The sequence below is a fragment of the Carassius auratus genome, unplaced genomic scaffold, assembly GCF_003368295.1.
Source record: "Carassius auratus strain Wakin unplaced genomic scaffold, ASM336829v1 scaf_tig00214128, whole genome shotgun sequence".
Taxonomy (NCBI): Eukaryota; Metazoa; Chordata; class Actinopteri; order Cypriniformes; family Cyprinidae; genus Carassius; species Carassius auratus.
The window spans coordinates 126-27,077 of NW_020527531.1; the positions used below are offsets into that span (position 1 = coordinate 126).

Here is a 26,952-nt window from a genome sequence, read left to right on the forward strand (position 1 = left end):
ACTTTTTAGAGACTGTTAGAGCAATGGTGGACAAGGGAGGTGTTGTTGGCGCTGTGTTTTTAGACCTCCGTAAAGCATTTGACACAGTCAACCATCAGGTCTTATTGCCAAACTCTCTACTTTTAATTTTTCCCCTCTGCAATTAAATGGTTTGAGTCATATTTAACTGGTATCAATTTCGGGTCAAAACATTACTATTGTGCCCCAATTTAAATATCTGGGCATTATTATTGATTCTAATCTCTCTTTTAAAACACATATTAAGAAGTCTGCAATAGGGTCAAGTTTAGTTTAGCTAATTAGATATATTAGAAGTGCCCTTACTTTTAATGCTGCTAAATTATTTATGAGATGCAATGATTATGTCACATCTAACATATTGTCTGACAAGCTGGGACAAACTAACAGCTCATCACACAAACTCTTAAAATTTTGGACCAGAAGCCTAACAGTTTACACACAATTGTTAAATAGCTATAAAAAAACTATAAACTGCTGAGCAAGGGAATTAATCAAATACAAAAATATTTTGTCTGGTTTACAAAATTTTAAATAATACCGCTGCGCTCCTTTCATTATTCATTCATAATCCAACGTAATAACAGCAGTCATAATACCAGAAGCACCACATGTGGCGATCTAGTATCCCACTCAGAAAAGTACATTTGGTCAATTATCATTTTCTTTAACTGCAATACATAACTGGAACTCATTGCCCATTACAATTAAAAACATACATATGTATTCGACTTTTACTGCACACCTTAAAAATTGGCTAATCGACAATTACACCTGCACACATTAATATGCTAGATGTGATGTGCGCACTAGATGTGACATGATCATCGCTTCTGCCACTTGATCTCTGCTGACCTGTCTCAATGCTATGTCTTATATGTGCTTCAATGTGGCCTTTGCATGATTATCTTTGGTGTCAATTTTCTCTAGTTTATTGCTCGACCTGCTTTTATGTCTTTGTAATTTGTGGCCTGCTTGTCTGTTTAAATTTTGTACCACCTTGTTTGTTTGTCTAAGCTCTTGCTTAAGCCTTGTTTTAATTGTAATGTATTTATTGATGTATGCCAATTAACAACTGGCTGGGGACTACAGCTGGAAATTAGCCGTAGAGGCTAAAGCTGCTCTTTTCATTAAAAGAGGTTGTCCACATTACTATAAACCAATAAAGTAAAGTAAAGTAAAGTAAAGTAATCGACTTGAACTTTTTGCAGCATGGTATGAAGATGTTCTGAGCCACTTTTCGTGAGAATCAGACAAAATGTCTAGGACGAGTTCTATAAAGTAAGTTTTATGAACAATTAAAAATAGTGGAAATTTTTTGGTCTTCATTCGACTTGGCATGAGCCAAGGATTCAGAGGAAAAATAATTGTAATTTTGTGCCTTATGGTTCAAATGTTATTAGCATAAATAAATTTTAAAATTTGGACAAGTGGTGGTGCTAGAGAGTTGGACTTTAAGACTCCAAACTTGCTGTGGTTAATGTTTAGACTGTCCAATATCAGTGTGCCAAATTTCACAACTTTTCCTGAAAGCGGTTCTTTAGGCTGCCATAGACTTGCGGCGGAAGAAGAAGAAGAAGAACAAGAAGAACAAGAAAATCCCGCTAATGGTTAGAAAAAGGGCTTAAGTACTTCAGTGCTTGCCATTAAATATATAGAATTACAAGAATTAAAGTGTGACAACTGCTAAATATTCTATATGATGATTAACCTGCTCGCTTGCTGGAGCTTTGTATTCATGTTTGCAATGTTGAACTGTCGTTAGCAGCTTCCCTTCGTACTTTCTCTCTCTTTCTCTCCCTCTCTCTGGCTGTCTTCTTTTTTGCAAAGGCCCATTTTTTCTGCTTTTTGTTTACAAAGTGTGCCAACAATAGATAATTTTGTGTTATTTATATTAGATCTGATCGGATACAATTATTTGAATAGACACAAGCATGCAGATTAGCAGAATCACCAGATCTTTAGCAGAGCTGTAACAGACCACTTTGAGCTGGGGTTGATGGGGGATTGGTGAGGAGGGCAACTCAGCTGATGAGGGCAAAGGGGCAGTGGCTCTAGCCTCCAGGCCACTGCCTGTGCACGACCCTGGTTTGTTTTATGCTTGCGATAATTATGAGTGAAACATCACGTCATCTTTGTGTATCAAACAGCGCCACCTTTAGGAAAAAATATGCATTGCAGAAATTGAGCCATCAGATATGTAAAATATAGTCGCGCAAGGAAAAATACTTGTACATTAACATACCTTAGGTCTGTAGCTACACTTTTATACAAACAATCAGAACATTAATCAGAAAACAAGCATTCTTTTATATTTAACTGTTATATTACGTTTATAACGAATAGATTGAGGAATACTAAAAAAGTTGATGTCTAACTGTAAAAAAGGAAGGAGGGAGAGGGTAGAGAATGATGCTCCGGGTCGCTAAAGACCCGAGGTATGCTTTTAAGGGTTCATTTTTGGCTTTTTGTTCTAAATATGTTTGTAGTTTATAGAGATCAAAAAATACATCGCAGTTCAAACGTTTGTACGATTCCTTAAGTTTTATGCTAACCAAGGCTGTATATACAGTAATAATGGTATACAGTATTACATGATACTGTGAAATATTATTACAATTTAAAATAACTGTTATTATTATTATTAATATTATAATGTAGTAAATTTAAAACTGTAATTTATTCCTGTGATGGCAAAGCCGAATTTTCAGCAGCCATTACTCCAGTTTTCAGAGTCACATGTTCTTTCAGTAATCATTCTAATATGGTTATTTGCTTAAACATTTATTATTATTATCAGTGTTAAAAAAAAATTCTTGCATAGTCAGTAGGCATGTTCTTTTGCCTTTATTTTCAATAGTGTTCTGTAAATGTCTATGATGGTTTGTATTCAAATATCAAACTGTCTTGTCTGCAGTTTTATTTCGGGTTTCAAATACCATTTCTGATTAATTAAAAATCTAGACAGCATTTATTAATGTATGTTATTTTTTATTAAAATATGATTTGGGAGGTAAATCAACTCAAGCAAAATAAAAAATTAAAATAAAAACACCCCATTTTATCTGCAAGATTCAAATTATATTTCCAGTTATTTTCTTTATCCATGTAATATATGCTGAAATCTTAATATAAACTTCGGGTTGCTTGGGGGAATTACAGCGAGCAGGGTCACCAAAAGATGTGACACCAACTGCAGTGTCTCCACAAACCAAAGGACCTCCTGAATCCCCCTGTTAAGAAACAGATCAGCACTTCAGTCACATGCTGTCATAATTCATAACTAAAACTAGTTAACATAAGATATGGTGAATCAAATATTTTTTACATACATCACAGCTTCCTCCATTTCCATGAACACACATCATCTGTGAAGTTGAAAAGTAGTTCTTCCCCCATTTACGTTCACATTCCGTATTATTCATGACCTTCACGTCTGTCTCCATGAGGTGATCGCTTTTCTTGCCGTTAGTTTCTAAACGTCCCCAGCCTGCGACACTGCAAACTGAACCTGCTTTGATATCACTTCCTTCTGCTGGTATGGATATCCACTTGATATTATCATTTAGTCGTACAATTCTGTCTAACTGTAAACCAAAAACGACAGCATCATTAATAAAAATATTTAATTATTTTATTGGCTGTTATTCTGAGTGAAAGTTGAATAAGTCAGCTAAAATAAGTGCAGTTTGTTACCTTCAAAAGCAGGATGTCATTAAAAAAGGATGCCTCGGTGTAGTCTGGATGCTGATGGTATGAATCCACTTTGTATCGGACTGAATTCTCACTCTTTTTCCGTAGGTCATGTGCACCTAGCACAACCGTCACAACTGGAGAACTGTTAAAATGACAACTTTTATTTTGCAATAACTTTGTACCATAAAAAAAACCTATACCGATCTACCTGATTATATGAAATTAAATGAGAGTATAATTAAAGACAGAGAGAATATAATAAATGCTTTTAATAGACACTTTATTTATGTGGGAGTAGTCCACGACTATAGACATTTAAGGGAACAAGAAAGCATGTAATGTACTTTGTGTTGTACTATTAAGCTGTTTAGTTTTACTCCCATTTTAGCTACACAAGTTCATAAAGTAACCTTAATCCTAAATCATCAGGGGTCTGATAAAATAGAACTTATAACAGAGCCCATCTCTTATTTTTTTTTACTTGAGTTTAACTTCAAATGTTATTCCTTGTGGATGAAAATCAGTACAGGTTTTCCCTTTGTAAAAAGGTGTGACCCATCAGTTTTGGATAACTATTGGCAAAGGTTGTCTGTGTTGGCAAAATATCTGAATCTTTGGTTAATGATCAAGTGAAACCGTTCTTAACTGAAAATACATTTTTAAATGAATTTCAGTCAGGCTTTAGATCGGGTCATAGTACTATTACAGAAGCTATGCTGGTTACAAATCATACTGTTAAATGTTTGGACAGTAAACAATATTGTGCAGCATAATTTGTAGATAAAGCATTTGACTCTGTAGATCATAAACTTTTATTACAGAGGCTGAGTTGTATAGGTTTTAGTGAAATGACTCTAAATTTGTTCAATAATTATTTATTGCCCGGACTCCCTGGAAGAAGAGATTTGCATCTCAGTGGGACTATCCTTGTAAAAATAAAGGATGAAATAAATAAACATGTTCTGGAAGTGTGCTGATTTGGTAGCCAAAGTTATAATAAATATTTTACAGTACAATATATGGTTGTAGTCATTTTCATGAAATGTAAATATTATTTATGTATTTTTATATACTATAAATTATTAATTAATAATTATTAATTATTAATATTGTTATATGTGTATTATATTAAGGGATAGTAAAAAGTATTTAGTATTTATTTATTTATTTTAACAAAAATTATGAAATCATTCAAATTAATATTATTAATATATTACCTAAATCATATTATATTAATATATTTTGTATTTATTTATTTATCAGTTTTAGTATTTAAAATAATTAATCATTAATTATATTATCTAAAACATAATTACTAACTTATAATAATACTAAAAGTAGTCTACTTTAGACATTCTACAAAGTTGCAACTGTCAACTACAGTAACTCTCATTAGTAGACTGTTAGACTATAGGGTTATATCTAAAATATACAATTAACTAAGATATTGTTTGTCTTACTTGTTTAGGCAATGTGCAGCAGTCATGACAAATCTATCAGAGATGAGGAATCCACCACAGGTATGACGCTCCTTTACTTGAACAGACACCATGTAAGGTCTGGAGTGGGGTGTTGCTTCCTTGCCGTTCACTATACCCACATTCACATGAGCTGAGAGAGAAAATGTTTATTATTATTGTTCCTCCTCACTGTCTTACTGTATATGTGCTACAAAAACTTTGTTTAATTATCATTTTTTAAATCAGTCTCACCAGTGAAGGTCAGGTGTGGCAGCAGAGAGGCCAGCAGGAGCAGAGAGATGATGATCATGATGAAGACGATCAATGAATAATGAGCTTTCGCTGGCTAGATTCAGTATATATATATACATATCATAATAAGGAGGGTGGAGAAACTAAGCTTCCCATAACTTGTTACTTTCAGATTGTGTAACAGGAACTCAGTATGGTAATCAGTAGATAGTAATATTTGATAATACTTGTGGCTTGATTGAAGGCATAAGTCATCTAAATGTATGAGATTTGATTAATTTGAAGCCATTAACTTGCAGGCCGTGCACATAGCCTTCAGCTCAAAGAAGCAGCATGTAAAACTAGACATGTTTTTTATATTACTGAATGAAAGACGTTACTGATAATTAACATAAGTAATGCTAAAGTAGACTTTGGGCTGTTTTCAGTATCACTACATTGCCCTCATTTAAATCGATATTTGATCTGTTGAATTCATTTCGCAAGCGATATACAGTGCCTGTATATAGGTTTTGATTATGATATAATATAATTAGTATTGGCCAAGTTCAGAGGCTTTCATATGTGGATCAACTTACTATGTTGTGTATTTTCATCAGTTTCAATATGAAAAATAACTTTCATATTGATTCAAGGGATTTATTGCATTTTGAGATAAAAAGTATCATTGATTTATTGTGTTTTGGGAAAAAAAAAATACAATTTTGTAATAAATCTTTGAAAATCAAAACCTGGATTTTATGTTATAACCTAGAGGTGCTATGTGAAAGTTTGAAAAGAAAATAGTGGTTTTTATCTTTTCACTTTCTTGGTAAAGAACACACATTTTTACTAATTAATATATTAATATAATATTAAAGTTTGAAAAAGAAAATAGTGTTTTTTATTTTTCCACTTTCTTGGTAAAGAACACAAATTTTTACTAATTAATATATTAATATAATATTACAATAAAATAGGAACCAAACTCTTCAAATGCAACTTAAAAAAATAAAAAATAAAAATAATAGGCTACAACCGACTGTATTTAATTTATTGTGCCCAAGACAGTGGCAGAGCCAGGATGTTTTCATAGGGTTGGCCAGGGAGTGGCCAGTCTGGGGCGGCAACAAAATCTTCATTATTTCAATATAAAAATGCGATTGACTATAAAGTTTTGGACTGTTTTAGTGCCTAAAACACAACTGAGTACAATTGATTTCTACTTAACTTTAATTGAAATATTTGTGAATTAGATCAAGTAATACTGAGTGAATATGACAATGTTTGTATTATTCCTCGTATTATTGCTTGTATTATTATTATATTTTAATAAAGAGGCTTACTATAGCTTTATTTCTTATTCAACTTCTCAAAACTCCCAAGTGCTTGCTCTCCAAAAATGCTACTCATGGATGAGATGTGCAGATAGCGATAAAAATGTGAAAAGGGCCGGAAATTAAAGAGTCGATCAAGACCGAATTCCTCAGAAAGGCAACAGGATGTTGTAAATAATTCCTAGTGCCACAAGTCAGAAGCAAGATAACCAACCAACCAACTCTTTCACAGAACAGCTTTTGACATTAACACCACTAGAACAATTATTGACAATTTCCATTTGGAGAAGAGATTGTCAAATTTGGGGCAAGTAATTGAGATGCAAAGCCGACCATCACATGTAAACCCATGAGAATATTAAACAAGATCCTTTGATTGAATTCCCCCATCTAGCAGAACCAGACTGAAATTCCTAAGGGGGCCTTTTAACCTCTGGTCTCCACAGAACCTTCTTATGTCAGATAATGGCACAGGAACTGTCTTTTATAGATATAGATGAACCAAAATGAACTCAGAAGGACTTATAAATGAATATCAGTCCATCGCTTAACTCTATATTCATTCATATGTAACCCACACATTTGACTATAATGTTTCTAATCTCTTATTGTGTATGTCTTTTAATAACTATTGGATAGCTTAAGGATTCATATTCATGTTTAGTATGTATGTGTTGTTCCATTTGTTGCTGGAGGCACATTTCCATTGCGTGTTTATCTAATGGGACTCTGTAGTCTGAAGAGATGGTTTCTGCTTTTGACAGAATGTCTGACGCAAAGGATTTCCCTTGAGGTATTATCTGGATGGCATTGTAAAGGTGGCCTGGAAGTCCTGGTAGCTGACGCTTAGCACGTCTATCTAGCTCAGATGAAGTGTGAGGCTTTGAGGTTTCTACTCTGAAAATGGAAGGTAGAGTTCAGTGAAACGTAGATTAGTGTGGATATCCTCATTATGGTGGTGCAGATGAAGGTGCAACTATCTGAAGTCTTCGAGGAGGTGAATTATGTAAGGAGACTGTGGTTGTTAGTAAGAATTCGTTGTAGCTTCGGAAAGAGACTAACATACTAGGGCTGCTTCTGCAATTGAATGTGGCTCACGATTAATTAATGGCACCTTCCCAGAAGCCTCACCAGATTATTGATGGATAGGCCAGACTTGGCATTTAGTGGTATTGGCTTTGGCCAGCCAAGATCTGTGGCTTGCTAAGTGAATGAGTATTCTGTGTTTGTGATGATATGGTTAATGGTTGAAATGCGAGTGTCGTGGAGAGAAGATTTAATTTAATTTAATTGATTTAATTCAGCCTCTTGTGCTAGTGGCCTGTTGACTATGTCAGGTTCTTGATAGGAGTGCATAGATGATCTGCAAGTCAGTCTGCTGGTGTCGTAGGGTGCTGAGAGCAGGAGTTTCTCGCATGGTTCCATCACAGAATGCGCAGGTGAGAAGGCGCCTGCAGTTAGACGAGAGGCAGCCCTGACAATGGCTGAAAGAAATGTGGAAGAATAGATGTTGGGATGAAAGGATGTCTTTGAGTGGGGGAGTCAAGGATGTGAGGATATAGGGGAGGAAGGAGGTAGAGGGAGGGGGAAAGAAGTGAAGGAATGGTGGAAGAATGGATGTTGGATGAAACTATGTCTTTGAGTGGGGGGGTCGAGGATGAAAGGAAATAGCAGTGTTGGGGTAACAAGTTACAAAGTAAAAGATTACAGTAACTATATTACTTTTTTTGGTAACGAAGTAAAGTAACGCATTACACTAATAATATTGGTAACTACACTACTTTACTAGACTATAGGAACGCGCTTTCCTGCGTTACACATGCCGTGTTTGCCTGTGTGTAAAGTTCTGGGCTGGGTTTCCCGACAACGATTGATCTTAGCGCTGAACACTCAGAGACTGAGACAGCCGCCAGCGTAGTGCACGTGATTACATCATCACATTTTGACAACATTGATTCGTCAGAAGAAACCAATGCTTTCGCTCCTCTGAGCCAAACAGAAATGATAGTTGACGCTTAGTCCCACTCCCATGCCCAGATTGGTTCAAACTGTCCCATATTAAACCAATAAGTAGTCCTTTGAACTACTACTTAACATATTGCTTTGGAAAATGAACGAAAACAAAGTGAAAGAAAATTCTGTCCTGAGTGCTTGAATACAAATGCACAATAACACATTTGCATGAGAAAACTCTCCGCAAAATCACAAAAAACATTTGACAGAGTACTTTGACATTAAAACAAATCCAAAACAAGGATGAAACAGTGGTACATATCTGATAAAGCATGGAATTTTTGTCTTGGGTCACTAGGCAATGTCCCGGTAAAATCGATTCTGACACAGATTACAGCCAACGGACCGATCATTTATATTATGTATATTATGTATACTATAAGTAAATCATTCTATAATTATACAGTTCATAAAGATAGTTGCACTATTTTTTTCCTGTTGCACTCTGAATATTTCTCATTTTGTGTGTAGTTTATGAATCATTTGCACTGTTTTTAGACTGTATTGTTGAAGACAATTTGTGCAATTGTTTTTACTATATGCTGCATAGTTTGTGTTTATTGTTCATACTCAGATTGAAAATATATTTCTCAGAAGAAGAAAAAAGAAATGCAATTTATCTTTAAAAGAAAATTTTAATTAATGTTTTATGCCTTAATTTGATAACCAGAAAAATGTAAATACACAACAGAATTTCTGAGGGGAAAAAATGTTGTTTTTATGCATTTAAATAACGGAGAGTGACTCCCTAGGATTTGCCGGAAGTGCTGAGGGCTCAAAGTTTGTCATGAAAGAAGTTTTAGTGATACTGAAAATAGTTTAATTAACTGTTATTTATCTGCACAATTTAATTGGATACCTTGGATTTAAGTGCGTGTTGAAGACGACCTGTGGTTCAGTTGTCCTCGGCTCTGGATTCTAAAAGACGTGCAATGAGGGCTAAGAAAGCATTAGAGAAGCGGCTCGCGAGGGAGAATTCCATTTCTGTGTCCACCACGCAAGCGATGATTGCGATCTTGGCCCGCGAATCCCACTTACGGAGAGTTACTCCGGGAACAGCTCAGAATCCTCCTGAGATGATCCTGGGAGTAGACACTCGTGGCCCGGAATGTGCGCGACTGTTCGGAAAGAGACTGCAATCGGGACTATGAGAGGTAATCCTCAGGTGTCGCCAGTGACATTGAATCGAACAGAGCACCATCCAGACCAGACAAATCCATCTGTTCTTAAGGGAACGAGACTACCAGTAAGGTATGAGGTGGCCCAGTCTATATGGAGGTTTTTTTTTAGAAGTCAGGTGATTGTTTCGGACGTGGCCCTGCTCTCGAACATCTGTTAACCAATTAACATCCATTTTCTTGTGTGGGTTATTTATGATGAAGTGATATAGAGCATGCACCACATACTTGCATACTGTTGAAGAGTGCACCGTGAGCACAGTAAAACGGCTGATGGGACAGGAAAGTGTGTTTTACTAACATATAGTCTAAAAGCATCTCATCAGTCTGCAGTTCACTGTTGTTCTACTGAAGCTTATTTGGCTGCTATCTGGTGGGAAATGCCTCGTCGACCTGAGTCCGCCTGCAGCAACCACCCTGCCCACTCTCCCTCATCCTTTCAAGACTCACCTCCGACTCCATCTAACAATCAAAGTCTCGTCCATTACATCCACCCCAGAGTCTGCTGAGATCACCCTCGTTTCCCCTGAGACAGTCAAGTCAACGGTCATCTACCAGTCAATAAAGTCACTTTTAAATCTAAGTCAACACCTGTCATCCACAAATCAGTCATACCCATTTTTATTATCCAAGAGCCAATCAAGTCAAAAACTTTCATCTCTCAGACATTCAAGTCAGTTCCATCCACTTGTGGGTCTGCTAAATCAACTTCTTTCTTCCCAAAATCAGCCAAGAGCACTCCTGATATTTCTGTGCCAGTTAAGTCTTGTCCCTCTGTCTACTAAGTCTGTTGAGTCGACGGAGTTCACTGCAATGCTGCCTGAATTGGCAGAGTTAACTGCAAATACTACAGAAGCAGTCAAGTACACAGTATACCTGTCGAAAGTTGAAGAAGAGAAGGGCCTGCACTGTACTGTCCACTGTCCTTCCTTCTCAAGTCCCAACTCCAAAGGTTTGAGAAGATTTTAGTCCAGTGAATGTACAGATTACCCTGGGAAACAGGCAGGAATGAATACAGTAGGCTGTCCACCATGATTTCTATGCTTTCCGGCAGCAAAGCACTTAAACACAACAAACCCATACTTACACCTTCAGAAGTGGGATATAGGCAGCATTACTGTTTTTTGTTGTTGTTGTTTTTTGTTGTCATTCCGCACTTGTTAATTGGTTGTCATGTTTGTTCATTTGATTTCATCATGTGCATGTGTGTGTCATTATCTCCTCTACTTAAGTTCCAATCTCTTTGTGTTTTATTGTTGTGTCTCATCCATCCAAAGTTGCCTTTATTTTCTGTCTTTAATTTCTGTAAATGTTTATGATGGTTGTCATAAACATTTATATCTAATTTATTTAATTCTCTACACACCATATCAATGTATATTATGTTTAGTGAAAGATTTACAGAGTACATCCCAAAACAAAAAAACAAACAAACAAACAAAAAAACACGAATCTGCAAATGCTTAAAATACAAAAATGTCTGTCTGCAGTTTCATATCTGGTTTAAAATACAATTTATATAAAATACCATTAAAATCTCTAGACAGTACATATCAATGTATGTTATCTTTATTAAATGAAAATCAACTCAACCAAATAATAACAATAATCACCCCATTTTATTTGCAAGATTCAATTGACATCAATTATATTTCCTTAGTAATGTTCTTTATCCATGGAAGATATGCTGAAATCTTAATATAAACTTCAGGTTTCTTTGGGGAATTACAGAGAGCAGGGTGACCAAAAGATGAGACACCAACTGCAGTGTTTCCACAAACCAAAGGACCTCCTGAATCCCCCTGTTAAGAAACAGATAAACACTTCAGTCACATGCTGTCATAATTCATAACTAAAACTATATCGAACAATAAGATTTGGTGAATCAGATATGTTTAACATACATCACAGCTTCCTCCTTTGCCATAAACACACATCATCTGTGAAGATGAAAAGTATTTCTTCCCCCATTTATGTTCACATTCCGTATTATTCATGACCTTCACGTCTGTCTCCATGAGGTGATCGCTTTTGTTGCCCTTAGCTTCTAAACTTCCCCAGCCTGCGACACTGCAAACTGAACCTGCCTCGATAATGCTTCCTTCTTCTGGTATGGATATCCACTTGATATTGTTGTTCAGTTGTACATTTTTTTCTAACTGTAATAATAAAAACAATGCAGCATCATTAATACATTTTTTTAAATAAAAATCTTCTATAATATACTGGCTGTTATTTTGCATGAAAGTTTAATAAGTCAACTAAATAAGTTCAGTTTGTTACCTTCAAAAGCAGGATGTCATTAACAAAGGATCCCTTAGTGTAGTTTGGATGCTGATGATATGAATCCACTGTGTATCGGAATGAATTTTCACTCTTTTTTAGGTCATGTGCACCTAGCACAACCGTCACAACTGGAGAACTGGTAAAAATTACAGGTTTTATTTAGCAATTACTTTTTCCACAGTCTGTAATATATACATAAGTATGTTCTTAAGTGGGTTTGCAATTACACATCAACCAACTCTCATTAGAGTATTAGTAGACTGTTAGGTTAGGGTTATGGTTAGTAGAACAAGTTGACATACAGAGTTACTTAATATCAATATAATGTCTGTTATTAAAATAAACTGTTATCGGATATTTAGCAGGCCGTCTAATACTCTAATGACTGGTTGTTGCAAAGTTACTTAGTTAATTAGTAGAATGTCTAAAATGGACTATCAAAATATAGTGTTATATTATCTAACATACAGTATATAATTAACTAAGTTACTACTCGTCTTACTTGTTTCGGCAATGTGCAGCAGTCATGACAAATCTATCAGAGATGAGGAATCCACCACAGGTATGATGCTCCTTTGCTTGAACAGACACCATGTAAGGTCTGGAGTGGGGTGTTGCTTCCCTGCCGTTCACTATACCCACATTCACATGAGCTGAGAGAGAAAATGTTTATTATTATTGTTCCTCCTCACTGTCTTACTGTATATGTGCTACAAAAACTTTGTTTAATTATCATTTTTTAAATCATTCTCACCAGTGAAGGTCAGGTGTGGCAGCAGAGAGGCCAGCAGGAGCAGAGAGATGATGGTCATGATGAAGACGATCAATGAATAATGAGCTTTCGCTGGCTAGATTCAGTATATATATATATATCACAATAAGGAGGGTGGAGAAACTGAGCTTCCCATAACTTGTTACTTTCAGTTTGTGGTAACAGTAACTCAGTATGATAATCAGTTAGTAATATTTGATAATACGTGTGGTTTGATGAGGCTTCGGTTGTAGGCTTCAGTTGCGTATACCACAGAGATTTGTGCCATTTGATTAATTTGAAGCCATTAACTTGCAAACAGAGCACAGAGCCTTGAAAAGCAGCATTTAAATCTAGTGATGTTTATCTCTTACTGCATGAGATGAAAAGAAAAAGTTAATATATGCAAAAGTCATGCGATTACTATAGACACAGTTAACAGAATATACAATTTGCTAATATTCATTCAAGTTATGATTTTTTTTTTTCTTAAAATTCCACCATAATATTTTCCAAACATTATGGGAACGTTAGCTTTGAAGGTTCTCTGAAACAAATAGTAACTTTTAAACCTATTTTTAAAACTTAGGTTTTAAAACTCAAATTCAGTATCTTAGAAAATTTTTATATAACTTTAGACCAATACAAAGAAAGGATTTTTAGAAATCTTGGCCAACTGAAAAGTATGAACATGAAAAGTATGAGCATGTACAGCACTCAATACTTAGTTGGGGCTCCTTTTGCCTGAATTACTGCAGCACTGTGGCGTGGCATAGAGTCGATCAGTCTGTGGCACTGCTCAGGTGTTATGAGAGCCCAGGTTACTCTGATAGGGGCATTCAGCTCTTCTGCATTACTGGGTCTGGCATATCGCATCTTCCTGTTCACAATACCCTATAGATTTTCTCTGGGTTTAAGGTCAGGCAAGTTTGCTGGCCAACTAAGAACAGGGATACCATGGACCTTAAAAACCAGGTACTGGAAGCTTTGGCACTGTGTGCAGGTGCCAAGTCCTGCTGGAAAATTAAATCTGCATCTCCATAAAGTTGGTCAGCAGCAGGAAGCATGAAGTGCTCTAAAACTTCCTGGTTTACGGCTGCGTTGAGCTGACCCTCAGAAAACACAGTGGACCAACACCAGCAGATGACATGGCACCCCAAACCATCACTGACTGTGGAAACTTTACACTGGACCTCAAGCAACGTGGATTGTGTGCCTCTCCTCACTTCCTCCAGACTCTGGGACCCTGATTTGCAAAATTTACTTAAATCAGAGAATATAACTTTCGACCACTCAGCAGCAGTCCAGTCCCTTTTGTCTTTAGATGCTTCTGACTCTGTCTGTTGTTCAAGAGTGGCTTGACACAAGGAATGCGACAGCTGAAACCCATGTCTTGCATACGTTGTGTGTAGTGGTTCTTGAAGCACTGACTCCAGCTGGAGTCCATTTTTCTACCACATCTTTTCCTTCCCTTCGCCTCTCTATTATTGTGCTTGGACACAGAGCTCTGTGAACAGCCAGTCTCTTTTGCAATGACCTTTTGTGTCTTGCCCTACTTGTGCAAGGTGTCAGTGGTCGACTTTTGGACAATTGTCAAGTCAGCAGTTTTCCCCATGATTGTGTAGCCTACAGAACTAGACTGAGAGACCATTTAAAGACATTTGCAGGTGTTTTGAGTTAATTAGATGATTGAAGTGTGGCACCAGGTGTCTTCAATATTGAACCTTTTCACAATATTCTAATTTTTTGAGATATTGAATTTGGTATTTTCATTAGTGTCAGTTATAATCATCAAAATTAAAAGAAATAACATTTGAAATATATCAGTCTGTGTGTAATTAATGAATATAATACACATACAAGTTCCACTTTTTGAATGGAATTAGTTAAATAAATCAACTTTATTGAAAGTTACTTATTGCCAGATTAGTCATCTCAAAAAAGGCATGATTGTTTGGCACGATGACCTGCCTTTATTGATTATGGTGACAGGGACTTCATTATCGCAAAACAGCAAAATGCGTTTCCTTGACCACACTGAACCCCAGATTATGCTGGCGAAGACTAAAGGATAAATCTCGTAGAGCGCAGTAGACACAGAGTATCATTTTTTCTTTGGAAATTCGTTTGGCCATTTGTCTGCGAACCATTGCCCTTGAATAAAACCACCAAAGCCAATAGATGGGGTGGCATCGGTAAATAGATGTAGATCTGCGGAGGATTCAAAAGCGTCATTGTAAAAGAAAGAAATGCCGTTCCAATCATTAGTCCAAAATTTTATATTGGAGGAATATCCATCATCTATCTGGATTGGATCACTTAATTTTTTGAGGGAATGAGCCATAGTTAACAACTGAGAAATAAAGGCTCTGCCTTTTGATATGATGCTCATTGCAAAATTGAGGTGACCGAGCAGAGAGAGCATATCTCATTCCGAGACACAGCATAGAGAGGAAAAAGATTCCAGAAAAGATCTGATATTTAAGAGTTTCTCTTGTGGAAGGGAAGATTGCATTTTTACTGTGCCAAGAGAAATGCCAAGGAATTCTAATGAAGTAGAAGGGCCCAATGTTTTTTCAGCAGAGAGGGGAATGCCAACGTAGCTAAAAATTTGTTTAAGAATGCTGAGGTTGGGAGATTGTGAAGACGGAAAGTCGATTAGCAAAAAATCATCTAGTAAATGCAAAACGAAAGGAAGCTTACAGACGTTCAGCAGAATTCAACACAGAGCTTCGGAGAGACTGTTAAAGCTATGCGGGCTACTTCAACAAACGAAAGTAAACCTCACAGCAAAGTAGAATTTTGAATTCCATTTGATTCCAAAATATGGCCAGTCGGAGGGGTGAATTGGCATAGTTTTAAAAGCGTCGGTAATGTCAGCTTTGGCTAACCAGGCGCCTTGACCAGCTAATTTGATTAACTGGATGGTGTTATCCACTGTAGCGTAATGAAGGGAAAAGGGTTTTAAGGGAATGCATTCGTAAACGCTAGCTATGTTGGAGGAATGTGGAGAAGACATGTCGAAGATTAGATGTTTTTTACCTGAATATTTGCGAGTTGCAATGCCGATGGAATTCATTCGAAAAGGAGAAGAAGTGAAAGGGCCGATAAAATATCCTTAATTAACCTCTTTGTCTAGAAGAACTGAAACCACATCATGTTCGTGCCTGGCAAATTGCAAAATTTTTGGCAACAACAGAGGCAGAAAGATGAGAAAGGATACCCAACCGGAACCCTTGGAACAAACTGGTGATTAAATAATCAACAAATAATGGATCGGGGTGAGAAGAGAGGTAGCTTGAAAGATTAGGAATATTAATAGGGGTAGATTGGTGTTTATTTAGAATTTTTTTCCGAATTGGGGATTTCCCCTGGGTTGCACGCTTGTACCGCGACAGCTGGATAAACAGATTTCGGGTGTGGATCCTTGCAAACACTACAAATATGAGCAAAATTGCAATTAGGAAAAAGAACAAACAGCTTCATTTAATTGAATGCAAAGAGGTATGCCACTGAATTCAGCCACAGTTGAGCGACCCCTGGAGTTTGAAGAAGGCCCTACATTTCCAGGACAGTGGACAGCAGCTGGATAATTGCTGGCGAAAGCTTTTAAGTTTTTTTTGCCTCCAAAGTGGTGGATGAGCAGTTCGGTGTTGGTAACTGACCAGTCTAGCCTTGAATTAAAAAGTGAGATAAAGGAGGCAGATTTGGCTGTAAAGGACTTTTTTGGACATATTTGGATTAGATGTTTTTTGTTGTTGTTGTTTTTTGTTGTCATTCCTGCACTTGTTAATTGGTTGTCAAGTTTGTTCATTTGATTTCATCATGTGCATGTGTGTGTCATTATCTCCTCTACTTAAGTTCCAATCTCTTTGTGTTTTATTGTTGTGTCTCATCCTTCCAAAGTTGCCTTTATTTTCTGAGTTCATGTTCTGTAAATGTTTATTATGGTTGTCATAAACATTTATATCTAATTTATTTAAATCTCTACACAATATATCAATAGTATCAATGTATATTATGTTTATTGAAAGAAAATTTACAGGGTAAATCAACTCAACACATCCCAAAACATGAAAAAAAAAAAAAAACAGTGGTTGTCTTCAAATATCAAACTCTCTGTCCTCAGTTTCATATAAAAAAAAATCAGCTCAATCAAAAAATTATAATAATCACCCCATTTTATTGAATTGACATCAATTAAATTTTCCAATTATGCTCTTTATCCATGTAAGATATGCTGAAATCTTAGTATAAACTTCAGGTTTCTTTGGGGAATTACAGAGATCAGGGTGACCAAAAGAAGTGACACCAACTGCAGTGTTTCCACAAACCAAAGGACCTCCTGAATCCCCCTGTTAAGAAACAGATCAACACTTCAGTCACATGCTGTCATAATTCATAACTAAAACTATATCGAACAATAAGATTTGGTGAATCAGATATGTTTTACATACATCACAGCTTCCTCCTTTGCCATAAACACACATCATCTGTGAAGTTGAAAAGTATTTCTTCCCCCATTTATGTTCACATTCCGTATTATTCATGACCTTCACGTCTGTCTCCATGAGGTGATCGCTTTTGTTGCCCTTAGCTTCTAAACTTCCCCAACCTGCGACACTGCAAACTGAACCTGCCTCGATAATGCTTCCTTCTTCTGGTATGGATATCCACTTGATATTGTCATTCAGTTGTACATTTTTTTCTAACTGTAATAATAAAAACAATCCAGCATCATTAATACATTTTTTTAAATAAAAATATTCTATAATATACTGGCTGTTTTTCTGCATGAAAGTTTAATATGTCAACTAAATAAGTTCAGTTTGTTACCTTCAAAAGCAGGATGTCATTAACAAAGGATCCCTTAGTGTAGTTTGGATGCTGATGATATGAATCCACTGTGTATCGGAATGAATTTTCACTCTTTTTTAGGTCATGTGCACCTAGCACAACCGTCACAACTGGAGCACTGGTAAAAATTACAGGTTTTATTTAGCAATTACTTTTTCCACAGTCTGTAATATATACATAAGTATGTTCTTAAGTGGGTTTGCAATTACACATCAACCAACTCTCATTAGAGTATTAGGAGACTGTTAGGTTAGGGTTATGGTTAGTAGAACAAGTTGACATACAGAGTTACTTAATATCAATAGAATGTCTGTTATTAAAATAAACTGTTATCGGATATTTAGCAGGCCGTCTAATACTCTAATGACTGGTTGTTGCAAAGTTACTTAGTTAATTAGTAGAATGTCTAAAGTGGACTATCAAAATAAAGTGTTATATTATCTACCATACAGTAGGGGTGTGACGGTTCGTAGGCTATATAACCGTGAGACCGACGGTTATAGTTGAACACCGTCATTAGAACTCTATAACCGCCAAAACCGTGTCATTAAAATATTTTTTACCAACATTTTTTATCAAAAATTATTTTCATTTTTTAGATAGGATCATAAGATGCGCAATATATCGGGAGACATGGTTTTTACCACTTAATGAAGTTTTGTAAATCGTCAGACATGATATTTACCACTTCATTAAATTTTGCTTTGTAGAAAACCTTTCTTAAAAACCTTTATCTTAATTTTAATAAATGTGTCATCAACCAATTGCATGTATTTTAATAAATAAAAAGCAAGTAAAGCAGACAATGATAACCGTGACATGGAAGCACCAGCGCGCCGCGTTCACTTGCACTGCACTGTGACCTAGAGCACATCTCATCGCAAATGAAACTCAGCGTAGGCCTATGCCTCATACTTTAGCATTAAATATCTTTGCTGCATCCTTTCTAGAACAGACAATGGCTTTTTTTTTGCGGCTCGTATCAGCAAAGCATTGCATCGCCATAGACCGCAAAACAAGCAGTGGATGGCGGGCGGGTGCTGCTTTGAAATTTGCTCTATGATTTCCATGAAGCAAAAAACAAGGACAGAATCTCGAAATCCAGTCATGAAAATGAAACTTGCATTTTAATATGGACAGTCATGGAATTTGCCAAAGTTAGCATAAAATAATCAAATCAAATCTCCATATGGACCAGTATCTGTAAATGTTAAGCCGCAAAAGTTGTTTAAAATATAAATCCGTGTTCTGCGCGTCTCTGTGTGAATTAATGAATGGCAGAGACGTGCAGGTTTGTTTACTACATAGACTGAAGCGCATGACGCTTGCATTAATTTCAGCATCTGAGCTTCAGAGTTCTCTCTCCTTCAAGCGATCTGAACTTTTCAGCTCATCTCAGTGGACACACAGCGCACCTGTATTTGACACTCTGTAAACTCTTTGTGAAGGCACACGACTCACCGTCACTTTACTGATAGTGCTGTTGCTCACACATGCAAAGAGAGAGAGAGCGAGAGTCTTACCACGCTTAAACAACACCTTATATGTAAACTATTCTTTGTTGTCTTCTCCTGTCAAAATAATGGATTTAATTTAGAATTATTCATATTCATTTTCGAACAAGCAGAAGACATACCAGTTTCTCCGGTAGTGGGCGGAGCTAATGGGCAAATGGCAATGGCTTTTTTTTTTTTGCGGCTCGCATCAGCAAAGCATTGCATCGCCAAAGACCCCAAAACAATCAGCGGATGGCGGGCGGGTGCGGCTTTGAAATTTGATCAAAAAACGTTGGCGCGGATGATGAGTTTTGTGACAGATCTCCTTAATAAATGGAGGTCTGAAATCTCTGCCCCTTTACCGATCAGAGCGCGCGCTGACACGGAGTTAACCCGCTATCTCCAAGAACAACCAATTGACTTGGACCCCCCCCCCCCCCCCCAACGGTTATGTTATGAACCGTCACATGACTCACATCATAACCGTCATCACCAATTCTGAAACCGGCACACCCCTACCATACAGTATATAATTAACTAAGTTACTACTTGTCTTACTTGTTTCGGCAATGTGCAGCAGTCATGACATAATTATTAGAGATAAGGCATCCACCACAGATATGTTGCTCCTTTGCTTGAACAGACACCATGTAAGGTCTGGAGTGGGGTTTTGCTTCCCTGCCGTTCACTATACCCACATTCACATGAGCTGAGAGAGAAAATGTTTATTATTATTGTTCCTCCTCACTGTCTTACTGTATATGTGCTACAAAAACTTTGTTTAATTATCATTTTTTAAATCATTCTCACCAGTGAAGGTCAGGTGTGGCAGCAGAGAGGCCAGCAGGAGAAGAGAGATGATGGTCATCATGAAGACGATCAATGAATAATGAGCTTTCGCTGGCTAGATTCAGTATATATATATACATATCATAATAAGGAGGGTGGAGAAACTGAGCTTCCCATAACTTGTTACTTTCAGTTTGTGGTAACAGTAACTCAGTATGGAAATCAGTAGATAGTAATATTTGATAATACGTGTGGCTTGATGAGGCTTCGGTTGAAGGCTTCAGTTGTCATACCACAAAGATTTGTTCCATTTGATTAATTTGAAGCCATTAACTTGCAAACGGAGCACAGAGCCTTGAGGTCAAAGAAGCAGCAGGCAAATCTAGCGAAGTTGATCTTTTACTGCATGAGATGAAAAGACAGACATTACGCTACAGCAATTTTTAGCTAATCATTTATATTAACTTAAGTGATGATGAATGAAAAAACTAAACCTCAACCGTCATCTACAAGGTTACAGTCTATACCTCTAGTCTAGAGGGCACAATGAGGGCATGTACACATGCATCACACACACTGCCTTTTACAGAACACTGCGTGAGTGAAAGACTTATCATTATTCAGCCTAGTTTTGTGAAAGAGTTTACGTATGCAAAAGTCATGTGACCTGTGAAAAGTATTATTGTTTTGCATATTTAATATGATGCATTTCCTATATACACAGCTAACAGAATATGTTCTAATAAGATTTTGCAAATGTTTCGATTAAGTTATACTTTTTTTTTTTTTTTATGTTCTACCATAACATGTGCCTTATGCTTAGGTTTCAGATTTAGGTCTTTCTTGAAATAGCATGCAGAGCAAAGCTGATGCAGTTTACACTCTTCAGATGGATGAAGTAAAAATTCACAGCTATTGTAGCAAAATCTTGTAGCTCATGAGCTTCAACCACAAGTGTCAGACGAAAGCACTGGGCATTGATAAGCCCATGGTGTCACATTTAACACGTGTGTGATATTTAAAAGACAAATTATTCATAAAAAATACATATTATTCAAAAAATGTTAGAAAATTATTCATAATTTATTGATTCTCCCTAATGCCTCTTTTTCTCTTCTAAAGTTTATTTTCCAAAAATGTTACTGTGATTCACTATTTAACTTTGACTATATTCACAATATGTTCAAAACCTGCCACAGGCACAGATGACAGTTTTACTCTGCTATTATTGAGTCTGTTCTGTGCTCTTCTCTAACTGTCTTGTGTGGGTCAGCCAGCAAATCAGATTTAAGAAGACTCCAATGGACTGTTAGGACCGCAGAAAGGATCATTGGTGTGCCTTTAGGTCTTGTAGAACTCCAGAGTGAAGAAACGGGCAGGTAACATCATCAAAGACCCCTCTCACACAAAACGCAACCTGTTTGCTCTTCTCCCCTCGGGCAGACGCTACAGATCTCTGGGCACTAGAACATCTAGACATAAAAAAAAAAAAAAAAATGCCATCTCCTGCTTAAACAGCTAACATATCAATCACTACCTGTGTTCTGTAATTCATTTTCTTCTACATCTTTAATTATTGCCTTCTCAAGTATTACTTAAATACATACGCATATCTCCATTATTTAAACAGTTCTATATAGAGTAAAAATGCACAAACCTGTACATAAATCAATATACTGTTTCAGGTTCGTTCACATTATTTATTGCTAAGTCTTGCTAAATTTATTTCGATTTTTTTGTTCTCATGTCAGATGTGTATGTATGCATGTATTTTTGTATATACCAGGAGCACCTTAAAAAAACCACAACAAATGCCTTGTGTTTGTGCACACCTGGTGAATAAAGCTGATTCTGATTCTGATTAAAAATTAAAGGTGCTTCAGATGCCTTTTTGTCTAAATGGTTCAATGGTTTGTGGCAAAAGTAGTTTCTTCAGATTATTAAATGGTAAGAAAGAGATGGTTCTTTGTGGAACCAAAATTGGTTCCTCTATGCAATCAAATCTATGGCAGAACCTTTTGAATCACCTTTATTTTTAAGAGTGTATATATTGGCCAAATATATGTCATATTAAGGACCACTTGGTCCTTGCTGGTGCTTGGCACGCTACATTTATAAAAAAAAATTTGGAAACATTGTTGATTAAGTTCTACACATTCTTGTGTTATCATCATGTCAATTACAAATGTACAATTATGCTGATCGATAGAATAAATGCTGAAATCCTGGTATAGTCAAGACAAACTCATCAAAGAGGAATCCTCTGCAGATATGCCGCTAGTTCTTCTGAAGAGAAACTATGTACGTTCACTATAGCCTCATTCTCACGAGCTGAGAGAAAAACAGGTTGGAGTGGGTGAAGACTCAGCTTTTGATGTCAGTTACATTGAGTAACATTATCTTTAACAAGATAAATTCTTGGTAAGCCTTGTGAACTCATAACCAAAACCAAAACTTGTTACTGTTATGTCTGTACCTCAGCTAGCAAGCATCTACTTACACTGGTGTGTGAAAAAGCGAGGCCCGAAGTACACTTTTCTTCTACACAGGTAGCACATACAAATACAGTACAAACATTCCAACATTAAAAATTAAGACTAATTTTTTGATTCTATAACATTCTATTTCCATACATAATCCTACAGGGGGCACAATCTTATAGCTTGTTCTTTATGTGGCAATAACTTTGTTCTGACAGAAGAGGCCTCTATAAACACATCTGATGTGAGTTTTAGATCGGCTTTAGCAGGTCTCAGTGCAAAATGCCACAGAAAGTAAAGAAAGTTTTAAAATATACAAAATATAGATGCAGAAATGTGCCTAGTAATATATTTAATTATACTTATATACACACTGAACTTCATTATATCTTGTATAGTATGGATTCATATTATATAAAGATTTAAATAAAGTTTAGGATGCAAATGATCCTTTAGTTTCTTCTTGTATTGATTTCTTTCCTTTTCTTCATTTAAACTTATTTGGATATTTACAATTCTGGTTACATAAATATCAGCACTTCAATTTGATTCTGTGATAGACGTGGAGGCCAGCCCACATCAAACTATGTTCTATTCTGAAATCAAAGCCACAAATAGATATCTGACAAGTGCATGCACACCCCTTTCTGCTCGATATGACTCATTTTTAAATGTTATTAGTCCAAACAATAACATACTGTATCTGTAAATTAACAGGCTCAGACAAACCAGACGAAACCTCTATGTACGTCCGATACAGCCATTAGTATCAAGTCTTGATTGGCTAATGCACTCAGTGTCTCTGTTACTAACCCAATGGAAAGTGTCCAATATAAATGGACTGGTCAATGCTAGGCAAGCTTATTTAACTAAATGTGTTGGAGTAGAGGAAAAGAAACTGATGAAAACCTAATTTAAACGTTTGGAACTGTTCAGAAATATCACAGTTGAGATGGTGACATAAAACAGAATATTTAAGCTATGAACCTCTCATACACATAGACAAATGATTGAGGAGACCCGGCAGTGTTAATCCTGTCAAAGAAGTTACAGACGTTCGTTAATGAGGGGGTTTTCATTATTATTTCCTTCATGGTAAAGATAAACACTTTTAATTAGCACGTCATATGCTGTTGATGAAAACAAGGCAAGAAAAATAACATAGCATGTAATTAACAATGTTTCTTATTGACTCGTTTGAGTTGCATGAAGTGAAGCCGATCAGTGAAAGAACAATAGTAAACATAAACTTACATATGAATGAAATGACGCAAATGCATAAGTGAACTTGACTTAAGTTACGCTTTAGTCGGAAAGTGTAATGTGAGACAAGTTTAAATTAATATGTAAAATTTCAATATTTGGTTAGTTGGTTTTTTACTAAATACTACTCTTGTCGACTGAAATTGGATGCCTTTTTCATCAGAGAAAAATTGGCTAAAATGAATGAATATGGCATGGCAAAATAAAAAGGATATTTTCGTCAAAAGACAAAAACTGTGACTAAAACTAAAAATGATGTGAAAATGAAAACTGTTTGATCCCCAACCCATCTTACGCCTTTTCCAGTCCCTCAAAAGCCAAAGACAACTTTACGATGCTGACTGGGATGGCAGCCAATATAAGGCCTGCTTCAACTGCCCAAAACCTATAACAATGGACAGCAACCCCTCCTCACGGCAGCCCACTCAACCCACTCGCCAGCGTTTGGCTTGCCCGCAGGCATTCTGGGAATGCCAAAATGGTGCAGAAGTCTGGGAGACTTTGTGGTGGCGGCACATACCGCGACAGTGGCATGGCGGGGTTCATGAAGGCCACGAGGCGCTCGCACCACTCCAGGATTCATGTGCGTCCAGTCGCTTCAGACAACACACACTAATCCTCGACGTGATGACAATCGACACTGTGATGAATCTTGTCGTGACTGCCAAGGTTGAGAGAAAGAGAGAGACTGCAAGAGGAAAAGGACAAGGGGTTCTGAAAGCCGTATTTTTTTCATGCAACAACTCATTTTAACTGCCATCCTAAACTGTCTCGCACAGATGAAATGATGTAAAGCCAGGCTCTATGACAGACTTGAAAAAGCCATCATGCTGAACATATTGGCCTCAAAGTAAGTAGAGGATGGACAAAATCAAATGCAGAAATAGTTGGAGGCTAAAGAAATATTGAATTGCCTGCAAAACTGGATTGATTTCAAAGCAACCCTGAGAGTTGCCCCAACAAATTGAGGAGAATTTAGATTCTGTTCATTCCTCTCTTAATCAGCGAGCTATTCGTGAGGGGAACTTTGATTTACATTGAAAACACTGAACAGGTTCACTGGTTATTAGTTGCAAATGCTGATCCTGTAGATATTTTTTGGCCTTTAGTTCGAAAATAAATGGAACAGATGGAAAAAAACATCAAGAAAGACAAGAGAAGAGCAAGAAAGGAGAGAACGAAAATACGTCTGTTTATGACAGTTGTACAAGACTGTAACGGTGCAATTTGAATAATAAATTGGTTGCAGATGGGTAGAGTGTTGACAAAACATTTTTGGTGAAACTTGGCTAACATGGTCCCTCTGCGGTCCCTCTGATTGTAGACGCTTTTTTTATTTTTTATTTTACAGATAATTTATAATAATACCATAATACTATTATTATACAATATTAAATTATTATTATAATTTATATAAAATGTAATACATGGCAGCTCACTGTCTTTGAAATCAGAACAATCAAACTGCCACCACTGTCTAAAAATGGAAGAAGACAGAAGATGTCTTCACCAAGCTTTCCAGGGTCTTGTCCTCTATTTTCTCAAGCATTCCATCCTGATTTTCCACAGAGACGTTTTGCGGGCTGTTTTAGCATTGATCAAAGGTCCACAGCTTTGATCTTTCGTCCTAGTGCTGCCAAAAGATCACTCCGGTCTCTCTGGCGAGTGAACTGACAGGACAGTAGACCAACAATGATAATTACAGGCTCCTCTTTATGTTTCTTTCTGTGTCTTTCAAGCACAAAAAACCCCACTCTGCTCTACAGCCTGAATTCCTGGCCTGTAGCACAGGGAGAGAGAAAAGAAGGAAAAACTAAAGTGCTTTTACTCTTTAGACAATGAAGAGTATAGATTGAGCAGAATATAGTGTTTCTGTGTGATAATAGGCTGGTGTCTCTATTCAGCTTGGCTCTCATGTACATTAATATTAAATGGTATTTTAAAATGATTTTTTGTTTTTAAAATGTATTTGCAGTGCTGAAAATAAAGAAGTTTGGGAAGATCATGTAGGAACCCATATCTTCCCCCTGACTTTTAAAGACATCAAGGGTTCTTCAAGGAATCCTATCATACAGGGAAAATTGATGTACTTGAAATATATTTTGAAGTTCTTTGCACAAAATAGGGTATTTGAGTTCTGAGGGACCTTCAAGGGGATTCATACATGTTCTCCTAAAGGTTCCTTGTGTGTCAGTTAATTGTCCTTTTATTTTTACATTGTATATCCAATAAAGAAATCTCATATAAAGAACCATTTGTGGCTGTTTAAGACTGTAGAGTTGCCCAGGGGTGCGTTTCCCAAAACTGTAGTTGCTAGCTAAGTTAGCAACTTTGTTGGTTGCAGTGCAATTTCCCATTGCCAACCAACTAACAGGTTAGCAACTGAGAATTAATAAAGAATTAATATTCTTTGTGCAATAAGTATCCGGCTAAAAAACCATTTTAGATCCCTTGGTCTTCTATTTTGTGTGATTTCACTTCTGAATAGAGCTTTTCTACTGTCTTCCAAGCTTTGCAGCCCAAGTCTGACCATATCATGAAGTTTTGTTGGATCATTTATGTCAAAAGAAGTAGCATTGAGAATTTCTGTTCTCATTAAACCTGCAAATAAGCTGAGAATCAATGAGGCTAATAAACCACAGCATTTCTGTAATATAATATATATGCACATACTTCAGCATACCCCATTAGTTTCAATCGCCTTCTTCAACCACGTATAGCTACACAAAATGTCAACCAACATTTCACACAGTGAATAAAATCCTTTTACTTTTCTTTTACTTTTTGCCTAACAGGCGAGATGGGCATAGAAGTCTCCGGAGCTTTTTAGCGACTGCCAGCAACAGGTGAAAGCAGACCCCTGTTTTCACTTAAACAGATGAAGCTTCCATTAGCGCGGCTAGAATTCCGCCTTTTTGGACAGCATCTTTGGACTTGTTGCCACGGCTAACCACTCAGCAGGTGATGCTGATCATTAGTAGGCAGAACATGCAGTTGTGGTCGGTGGCACACGGAAGGAGCAAGATTCTCACCGATACATGGAGCAGACTGTGGTTGCGAAGGACAAAACATAGACAATAACATCACAACTGAACAG

General features: G+C 36.6%; 2 protein-coding genes across 4 annotated transcripts; both read right to left on the reverse strand.

Moving 5' to 3' along the window:
- Positions 1-2,950: 2,950 nt before the first annotated feature.
- Positions 2,951-20,218, reverse strand: LOC113091205 (duodenase-1-like). Of its 3 annotated transcripts, none has more exons than XM_026256633.1 (5): positions 5,427-5,516; positions 5,175-5,325; positions 3,715-3,856; positions 3,351-3,605; positions 2,951-3,251 (listed from the first exon to the last, which is right to left on the reverse strand). In XM_026256633.1, the coding sequence occupies exons 1-5, from the start codon at positions 5,482-5,484 to the stop codon at positions 3,093-3,095; spliced, it is 765 nt and encodes a 254-aa protein (XP_026112418.1). In that variant the 5' UTR covers positions 5,485-5,516; the 3' UTR covers positions 2,951-3,092. The 3 variants fall into 3 exon arrangements, with proteins under 3 accessions (XP_026112418.1, XP_026112417.1, XP_026112416.1); XM_026256632.1 differs by lacking the exon at positions 5,427-5,516 and adding an exon at positions 20,134-20,192 and having other exon boundaries at positions 2,952-3,251; XM_026256631.1 differs by lacking the exons at positions 2,951-3,251; positions 3,351-3,605; positions 3,715-3,856; positions 5,175-5,325; positions 5,427-5,516 and adding exons at positions 17,016-17,325; positions 17,428-17,682; positions 17,807-17,945; positions 19,882-20,032; positions 20,134-20,218.
- LOC113091206 (granzyme B-like) lies at positions 11,486-13,042 on the reverse strand. The gene is made up of 5 exons (XM_026256634.1): positions 12,974-13,042; positions 12,722-12,872; positions 12,217-12,355; positions 11,838-12,092; positions 11,486-11,735 (listed from the first exon to the last, which is right to left on the reverse strand). Exons 1-5 carry the CDS (start codon positions 13,029-13,031, stop codon positions 11,580-11,582), a joined length of 759 nt encoding a protein of 252 aa, XP_026112419.1. The 5' UTR covers positions 13,032-13,042; the 3' UTR covers positions 11,486-11,579.
- Positions 20,219-26,952: the final 6,734 nt, after the last annotated feature.